The sequence below is a fragment of the Buteo buteo genome, chromosome 11, assembly GCF_964188355.1.
Source record: "Buteo buteo chromosome 11, bButBut1.hap1.1, whole genome shotgun sequence".
NCBI classification, from domain to species: domain Eukaryota; kingdom Metazoa; phylum Chordata; class Aves; order Accipitriformes; family Accipitridae; genus Buteo; species Buteo buteo.
In genome coordinates, this window is record NC_134181.1 from 27,075,613 (window position 1) to 27,084,147 (window position 8,535).

Sequence of the window (8,535 nt, forward strand, 5' to 3'; positions counted from 1 at the left end):
GCTGCTGCCTTGAAGACCGGGTGCTTTATTCACCAGCCCCTCCCCACCCGCCCCAGCAGCTCCCGGCTTCCACCACACTGCTCAGGCTCCAGCCATGACCCCAGAGCCTGGTCCCGCATCCTCGCCGCCGCGTGGCACCATCCTGCCGTCACCGGGCCCTGCCCTGGCTGCTGGGCGGCCGCAGGGCCATCACCTCCTCCAGCTCGCTGCCACTGCTCTCAGGCTGGTCCTGGTAGCTGAAGTCCAGGCTGGGGTGGGGAGAGCAGTGTTGGTGACCAGCACCCCCAGTGCCAGGGCACGTCAGGGACATCGCCACCCCCATCACCAGCCCTCACCTGGAAAGCGAGCTGTCCTCGCCATCCACCCCACTGCTGCCCCCGTCGCTCTCCCCGCTCGCCTCCTCCTTCAGCTGGGCTCGCAGCCGGGCTGCCAGTTCAGGGGGCAGCCGGCGGCTGCCCCCTTGGCCCCCCACCACTTTGCGGATGTGCTGCTGCAGCAGCCGCCCTTGCTCCTGTCCCCGCAGCGCCCGCACAGCTCCCAGCCACAGCCCCACCGTGTCCTCGTCGCTGGAGTCCCTGCAGAGACGGGGCGGGGGGGGTGAGCTGCAGACCCCCCCACCCACTGCAGCCCCACCAGACTCCAGTGGGCTCCCTGCACCCCTCTGCTCACATCTCCTCGTCTCCAGTGTCCCGGTAGCTCAGGGGGCCCATGCAGATGGAACAGATGTTGTTCAGGGTTTGGTAGCACTCAGTGCAATACAACCCTAGGGAAAACGGGGCCGTGAGAGGGGTGGGAAATTCTGAGGGCAGTGTCCCCCATCTGGGGGAGCTCCTACCTTTGCAGCTGGGTGTGATGCATGCGATGAAATCCGGCTGTTCCGCCATCCCACAGGCCAGGCAGCGTTTCTGCTGGATGCCCAAGAGCTGAACCAGCCGGGCAAAGGTAGGCAGCCTGCCGGCAGGGAGTTGATGCTCCATGGGGCAACGCCATCCCCGGGGGTCCGCAGCAAGGGCTTTGCCCTTGCTGCGGACCCCCGGGGATGGCATTGCCCTTTTGCAATGCCCAGCAAGGTGCTTATGGGGTTGGGATGGCTCCAACTCCATGCATGCATTCCCCAGGGGAGCTTACCTGGAGGTAAGGAATAGGAGCAGGTTGCCTTGCCCGGCGTCGGCCGTACGCTGCATGACAGCTTGGCGCAGGGCACGTGCCAGCCCTGCCCGCCGTGCCAGGATGGTGCTGTGGAGGAAGGTTGTGCGCTCCTGGCATAGCAGGGGTGGGGTGAGGGCAGGTGGCTGCCGAGGGGGCATGGGGAGGTGGTGGGGGGGGGGGGCTTCTCACCTGCTCGCGGCATGGGTAATAGGCGGCACACACTGCCCGGCGCAGGCGTGCCACATAGCTGCCAAAGACAGCGATGAAGAGGCAGATGCCATACAGGATTCCTGGTGGGAAGAGGATGAGTCACGCAGGGGTGACCCCCCCTGCACCCTCCCCCCGCTACCTAGCACGCTGAGGGTGCAGCAGCCCCAGTCACCCATGCTGATGTAGGTGCTGTAGTCGGGCTCCACGGGCTGGAGGATGCAGCGCTGGGAGAGCACTGAGATGTTGCCCTGCTGCAGCACGCCGAAGGCAGAGACCAAGTCTCGGAAGATGTCACTGGTGTAGCCCGTCCCGTTGACACTGACACCCAGCACCGCCGGCGCTGTGGGGTGCACAGCTCAGTCCCGGGGAACGGGGCAGCTGCTGCCGCAAAGCCCCGGCCCCCAGCCAGCAAAGCACCCAAGGGTGCTGCTCCAGCATGGTGGGTGCTGCTCACCCCTGGCGACGATCTCCCCCCGCAGCTGGTGCTGGACCAGGTCAAGCAGCCAGAAGAGGCTGTAGTCGGCCAGGACGATGCTGAGCCCCAGCAGCACATGGCGCAGGACCCCCACCAGCTGCAGCCCGTATTGTCGCCGCTCCTGCCGTGACAACCACAGCCCGGCTGGGCGGGCATGGAGCGCCATGAGGCCGTGCGGTGCCGGGACCCCCCGGCTCCTTGCTGCAGGGCTCACCTGGGGGATGCTCCCCCGGGTGTGGGGCTGACCTGGGGCGATGTAGCGGCCTCTCTCCCAGGCTGTCAGGGGCAGCACGGTGGGTTTGCCCTGCTCCGCCCGCCACAGATCCAGCTCCACGAAGCGCCGTGTGATGTAAACGTTGTCAAAGGTGTCATCCCGCAGGTATCGGTGACGGTACCGCAGCGCCCTGGGGACACAAGGGGGATGCTAGGCACTGGCACACTGGGTTGCCGTCCCCACGGGGGGGCCGGAGCGGGACCCCAGCCCACTCACTGGAGGTACATGTAGAGAATGGCGCAGAAGGAGACGTGCATGAAGAGCCCCAGGACCTGGCGGATGGGCTCCAGGCGCAGGCGCACGCCCTCCATGATGTCCAGGGCCACCTCCCCCAGGCTCTTGCTGGCATTGAGGCTGATGTCAAAGCGGTGCACAGCCGAGATGTTGAACTCGAACTCCCGGTGGACGCGGTCCAGAGCGTCCCTGAGGGCTATGGGGGTGACAAGGGGCCATGTGGTGCTGCGGGTTGGGGCAAAAGCCAGGACAGGGCAGAGGCAGGGCAGAGAGGGACCCTCAACCCCGCCACAGCACTGGGATACTCACGGTCTCCGATTTTCCTCTTGAGGAAGGACTGGATGTACTGCGGGATGATGCAGAAGAGGAGGGCAACTGCGGAGAGGAGGGGTCTCTGCCAGGGTGAGGCCCCTGTGGTGGGTATGCGTCCACCCCGCCACCTCCCACCCCTGCTGCAGAGGGACAGGGACCCACTCACCATTGGCCAGACCACAGAGGGGCCTGAAAATGATGATGACGTAGCAGAGGAAGAAGAGGAAGGGGATGGCACGCTCACACCTGTCCTTGGCCTCATCGAAGAGGCGCAGGCAGCGGCGGTACGGCGTGCCCAGCTCGTGGTTGCACACTCTGCCCATGTTCGCCAGCCACAGCCAGACATTGTGCAGGGCTCGGGCTGTGGGCAGGGAGCAAGCGTTGAGGGACAGGCAGCAGGCAACGGGGATAGGGACAGACTGAAAGCAGGAGGGGGGGGTGCTGGAGATGGGGAGACCCTCGGGGACCCCCGCTCACCGACGTGGCTGACGGAGTCCATGATGGAGCGGAAGAACTTGCGGACATGGTCGCCCACCACCTTGGCTTTCTGGGCGATGTCCTTGATTTTGGACAGCACGTCTGCAGAGAAGGGTGATCCCTGACCATACCCTGAAGGGCGAGGGCAGCCCAGGGCTGGCTAGTGCTGCTGGGGCTCCCCTGGGAAGGGACCATCCCATCCCACCGCATCCCCCCGGCCCCTCCTCTCACTCAGCAGCGGCTCCTGGGCACGTTGCAGCCGCTCGGCTGTCTGGTTGAGGGCGAGCTCGGCCCCGCACGACAGCGACTCGGCAGCCCGGGAGAAGTTGTGCAGGATGTTGGTGCAGGGGCCCTGCATGGCCATGCCCAGTGCCAGCATCAGCATCAGCATCTTCCCCTCCCCTGCAAGGACAGGGGGGTCCTGAGGCTCAGCTGGGACCTGGCACCCCCCTGGCACTCCCCTGGCTCCCAGCGGCGGTACCAACAGCTGCTTACTGGTGAAGATGTGGGGCAGCGATAGCAGCACAGTGACCCGCATCTTGACAGAGAAGGCCATGCCCAGCCCCAGCCCCGCGCCCAGGCTGATGGTGGTGACCAGGCAATACCAAATGTTGTGGCCCTGCGCCAGCAGCACCAGAGCTCCATACAGGCTGGCCAGGGCCATGCCCAGCATGAAGCCACTGGCACTGCGGGCTAATTCCCGCGCCTTGCTGGCCTCCTCCGGCTGGCGCATCTGCCGGGGCCACCTGCCCCCAGACCGCTGTGACGGGCTCTTCCCCCAGCCCCTCCGCCCCTGCAGGGCTCTGCCCAGCCACAAGACCAGCCCCATGCTGGGCTGGCTCTCCCAGGCTCCTGGTGCTCTCCCAGGCTCCAGGCACAGGGATACGGCAGGTGGAATGGGCAGCTCACAATGCACTGGTTCCAGGGGAGCACCCCACTGTCACCAGGACAAGGCACAGAGCCGTGGAGCCAGTGATGGCCCCTGGGCAAGAGCGCTTGGCTGGGACAGAGGCAAGCAGGAGGCAGAAACCACCCAACACGAGTGAGATCCCCTCCTGCCCCGCTCCCGGCCAGGGCTGCCCATGGGCGGCAGGAGAAGGCAGGGCTGATGCCTCCTTCCCCACCCAGCCCTGAAGCGAGTGGTGGTTGCGCTGCTGCCCGCCCCGTGCAGCCGGTTCCTCTGGAGTCAGCCAGACCAGTACTGCGCCAACAAGTTTTTCCTGGGTGCCAGTGTCGGGACCCTCCTTGGCCTCGGTGAGTGTGCCCCGGTGTCAAGCACGGCAGGGGGCCAGTGGCACGGGGGGCTCAGGGCACATTTGTGGTGTTTCAGGGCTCTGCCAGCTCCTCATCGCCCCCATGAACATCACAGAAATGCGCAAGGTGCAGATTTCCTATGGGCTAGCGGGTGAGGATGGGGACAGGAGGGGACTGGGGTAACGGGGGCCATTGGGAGCCCCAGGGGGGTCTCTGCAGGACCGTGGGGACAACTCTCTGCTCCCCACAGGGGTGACTGCCTTGGGCTGGGCCACATCCCCCCACTTTCGCTGTGCCAGCCTGCTCGTGGCCCCCAAATTCCTGGGCAAGGAGGGTCGGGTCTACGTCCTCTCCTTTGTCCTCGCCGCCATCTACAAAGGTAGGGTCCCCCCTGCATCCCTGTCCCCCCCAGCAGGGTCCTGAGGGCCAGCCAGGGTCTGAGCCACCCCTGCTGGTGCCAGGGCCTGTGGCCAACATCTGGCACAACCTGGAGGAGGTGACGCGCTCGCTGGGCTGCGTGGCGGAGCTGCAGGTCAACCACAGCCGTCAGCTCTGGCACGTGTCGACAGCGCCCCTGCGCAGGGTGATGGAGGACATGGCGGTGAGGCAGGGGGCCGGGGTGGGTGGGTGGGGGGGCGGTGGGTGCAGGGCCGAGCCTGTGTGTCCCCCATCGGCAGCGGAGCGGGCAGACGCTGAACGCCGAGGTGCAGAACATCTCACGCGCCTTTGTGGGGCTGAACGAGGAGGTGGCCAGCGAGGAGGGGTATGACCTGCGGCAGCGCCAGCACTCAGACCCCCAGCTGGCCCCCAGCACCCAGCAGCTGTACGAGATGAAGACCAAACTACGCTGCACCTGTGAGTGGGGTCGGCAGGAGGCTGGCAGCATGCGGTGCAGGCAGTGGCTGGCCAGGGGATGGGGCTACCGCAGCCCCTCGCTGCTGGCCTCACAGGGCACCCCGGACGGTGTTCTGGGCCAGCGGGTCTGGGGGTGCATGGGCAGCTGAGGGCTCCTGCCCCCCCAGATGTGATCGAGTTGGGCATGCAGCGCTGCCGGGACTGGTTCAACACCAAGCATGATGCTTGCATGGCACGAGTGGTTGTGCCCCTCATTAGCCACCTCCTCTGCCTGCCCATGAAATTCAAGCTCCTCTGCCACATCGTTAAGAGTAGGTGATGTGTGGGACGCTTGCTGTCCTCCCTCGGTGAGGTGGCTCTGGCTGTGTCCCCTGCAGCCCCCTGGGATGGCAGCCGCAGCCTGTGCCAGGGCGATGGCCAAGGGCCCCGGCTCTGCCAGCACCATCCCCGCTCTGTCTTCACAGTCATGCACAGCTGGTGCTGGGACAAGATCCCGGTGGAGGGCAACTTTGGGCAGATGTACGACCTGGTGAACAACTCCGTCAGCAACCTCAGCCAGGAATTCAGTGCCAGCGTTGTCTTCCAGGTGGGTGTCTGTCCCCTCTGCCCAGGGCCAGGGTGGGGGCCGGATCCCGCCCAGCCCCATGGTCCCTCTGCTGCAGGAGGAACACCACGAGATGCTGCTGGGTGCCAACGTGTCAGCGGAGCAGCTGCTGGAGGAGGTGACCTCGCACCTGCAGCAGCACGGTGCCCACCTGGGCCAGGCCGTCTCCTTCTTCCGCCTGCTGCTCTCCTGCACCTTCCTCCTCGTCTTCATCTCGTGAGCCCTGGGATGGGAGGGTGGGGGGGGCACACCCCTGTGCCAACTGCAGGGCATGGAGGGGTGGGGGGCCTCCTTTGGCAGCAGGTCTGGGGGGGGCATAAAGACAAGGGGGGGGGCCTGGGGGGCTGCAGCTGGTCCCTCCCCCCTGCCTGGACCCCCCCTCTTGCCAGGGCTTTCTCCTACACCAAGCAGTACTGCCAGGACATCTGCTTCGACAACCTCTATGTCACCACCTATTTCCGCCAAATTGATGCCCGCCGCAGAAAGCAGGTGAGGGGGGAGAAGGGGTGGCAGGCGGCCCCCCCACCCCCAGTGGGTGGTCCCAGGGAGCTGCACTGAGCCACCTCGCTCCCCCTCCTCCAGCACAAGCGGACACTGCTGCCCCTGCGCCGGGCAGAGGTCTCAGCCGTCATCTTCCCATGCCGCTTGGCCGTGCAGCCACCTGAGCTGCAGAGCATGGTGAGGGGCTGGTGGGGCGGGCTGGGGGGCTGAGGGGCCAGGGCTGGGGGCCAGGCTGTGGCAGACCCTGCTCCCCGCAGGTGCTGGAGCTGCTGGAGTGCATCCCACCCCTGCTCCTCCTCCTCCTCGCCTGCGGCCTGGACCACGCACTCTTCACCATGCTCAGCATCATCCAGCAGCACTCCTTCGTGCAGTACTCCTTCCACAGTGAGCCCACGGCCCCACAGCCCCACTGCACCCCACAGTCATCCCCCCTTCCATCCTCCTACCCAGCCCCACAACCGCCCCCCCGACATGCTCCTGTCCCACAGGCAGCCATCACTTGGCCGTGCATGTGACGGGCACGTCCCTGATGGCTCGGCTCCTGCGGAGCACCATCGGGGCCCTCAACACCTCCTCCGACACCCAGCTGGAGACGTCCAACCTCGGTGAGCCCCCTCAGGGGATGGGCCCCCCCCAGCTCCATGGCCTGGCCACCCCTGCCTGCGAGAGGGACTGGGGGGGCTTTCCTCAGGGGGGCTTAGTGCTGCCACTTTGTCCCCAGCCTGCCTGCCGCAGCCCCAGGGCATGACGAGGCAGCAGTACGTGGGCAGCTGCCTGCCCCTGGCTGTGCTGGCGCTGCTCTGCCTGGCCCAGGTCTACACGTACCGCCTGCGCCGCGCCATCGCTGCCTTCTACTTCCCCAAGGTGAGCGGCAGCCCCAGCACCAGCTGAGGGCCTGGCACAGCCCGGCTCGGCTGGGGGGGGCAGTTTTTGGGGTGGGCTGGTGCCCCTGGCCGCCCCTTCATGGTCTTTGCTGGGGCAGCGGGAGAAGAGCCGCGTGCTCTACTTCTACAACAAGCTGCTGCAGCAGCGGCAGAGCTTCATCCACCGGCAGCGGAAGCGCATCGCCCGGCGGGCACGGCAGCACCCGGGACTGGTGAGCAGGGATGGGGACGTGGGGCTGGGACCGCACCGGGGTGCCAGGGCAGGGGCGCTTCACTGTCCCCTGATCCCAGGTCTGTTCCCCTGTGGGGTGGCCGCTTGGCCCGAGCCCCACACGGTCCCGGCCCCACGGCAGGGGACGTTGCTGCTGGAGTGGTGCTGCCGGCGCTGGCCACGACTGCGCCGCTGGATGCGCCAGAGCTGTACAGTGTGTGGGGTGCCCGTGACCCCCCAGGACCGGGTCTGCCCCGTGCCTGCCTGTGGTGCCCAGTACTGCAGGCTGTGCTGGAGGGAGGTGGGCAGCGTGTGCCTCGCCTGCACCCCTGGGGACCCCAGCCTCACCCAGGACAGCAGCGACGAGGATGCAGGGTACGCAGCCTGAGGGCGCCTGGCAATAAAGGCTGTGACTCCCCCTTGCACGGCGTGAAGTGGGGTCTGTGGGGTGCATCTGTGGGGGTGGGGGTCTCTGGTGTGGGGAGTGGTGAAAGGGGGTGTAAGGGTGACGAAGGTGGGGGGTCTTCTTTGTCTGGGGTGGGGAACGCAGGGGTCTCTGATGTATGGGTTGGGGAAGGTGGGGATCTCGAGCGTATGAGGCAATGGAGGTGGGGGTCTCCACCGAATGAAGTGGTGAAGGGGAGGTCTCCGGTGGACCCCGGGGCGATGAAGGCAGGGGTCTCCGATGCATGAGGTGGTGAAGGCAGGGGAGTCCGGTGTATGGGATGGTCGAGGCCAGGGTCTCTGCTGTACAGGGTGGGAAAGGGGGGGGTCTCCAGTGTACAGGGTGATGGAGGCAGGGGTCTCTAGTGCGTGGGATGGCGAAGGGAGGGCTGCCTGGTGCATGGAGTAACAAGGGCGGGGGTCTCCGCTGTATGGGATAAGGAAGGCAGTGCTCTGCGGGCCATGGGATGGTGAAGGCGGGGGGTCTCCGCTGTGTGGGCTGATGAAGGCGGGGATCTCCGGAGCACGGGACGGAGCAGGCAGGGGTCCCACTCCACAGCGGCAGCGCAGGGGGTCTCCGTCGCAGCGCACCGGGTCAGTGGCAGCCGGCTCCCGGCGCACACGGAGCCGCCTCCGAGGCGCGGCCACCCG

The 8,535-nt window shown here is 66.7% G+C and overlaps 2 protein-coding genes across 2 annotated transcripts; one reads left to right on the top strand and one right to left on the bottom strand.

Moving 5' to 3' along the window:
- Positions 1-148: 148 nt before the first annotated feature.
- DCST2 (DC-STAMP domain containing 2) lies at positions 149-4,062 on the bottom strand (the record flags this gene model as incomplete). The annotated part of the gene is made up of 15 exons (XM_075039338.1): positions 149-248; positions 336-575; positions 670-763; positions 836-951; positions 1,129-1,259; positions 1,339-1,439; positions 1,532-1,699; positions 1,814-1,978; positions 2,081-2,238; positions 2,325-2,538; positions 2,652-2,717; positions 2,821-3,015; positions 3,132-3,233; positions 3,363-3,533; positions 3,627-4,062. Coding segments are annotated over 15 exons (2,457 nt in total), but the record flags the coding sequence as incomplete, so codon positions are not given.
- A 44-nt stretch (positions 4,063-4,106) lies between these two features.
- Positions 4,107-7,828, top strand: DCST1 (DC-STAMP domain containing 1). The gene is made up of 16 exons (XM_075039339.1): positions 4,107-4,173; positions 4,260-4,385; positions 4,462-4,536; positions 4,636-4,764; positions 4,847-4,986; positions 5,063-5,240; positions 5,408-5,551; positions 5,705-5,826; positions 5,903-6,060; positions 6,234-6,333; positions 6,427-6,522; positions 6,603-6,729; positions 6,834-6,950; positions 7,067-7,209; positions 7,328-7,441; positions 7,583-7,828. The coding sequence occupies exons 1-16, from the start codon at positions 4,107-4,109 to the stop codon at positions 7,826-7,828; spliced, it is 2,082 nt and encodes a 693-aa protein (XP_074895440.1).
- The last annotated feature ends 707 nt before the right edge of the window (positions 7,829-8,535 follow it).

Excerpts from the sequence above, each read along its gene's own strand:
- DCST1 (XM_075039339.1), top strand. The coding sequence starts at position 4,107 with ATGGCCCCTGGGCAAGAGCGCTTGGCTGGGACAGAGGCAAGCAGGAGG. Across the intron at positions 6,334-6,426 it reads ATGCCCGCCGCAGAAAGCAG|CACAAGCGGACACTGCTGCC; the intron begins GTGAGGGGGGAG and ends CCCCTCCTCCAG. Across the intron at positions 6,730-6,833 it reads CGTGCAGTACTCCTTCCACA|GCAGCCATCACTTGGCCGTG; the intron begins GTGAGCCCACGG and ends CCTGTCCCACAG.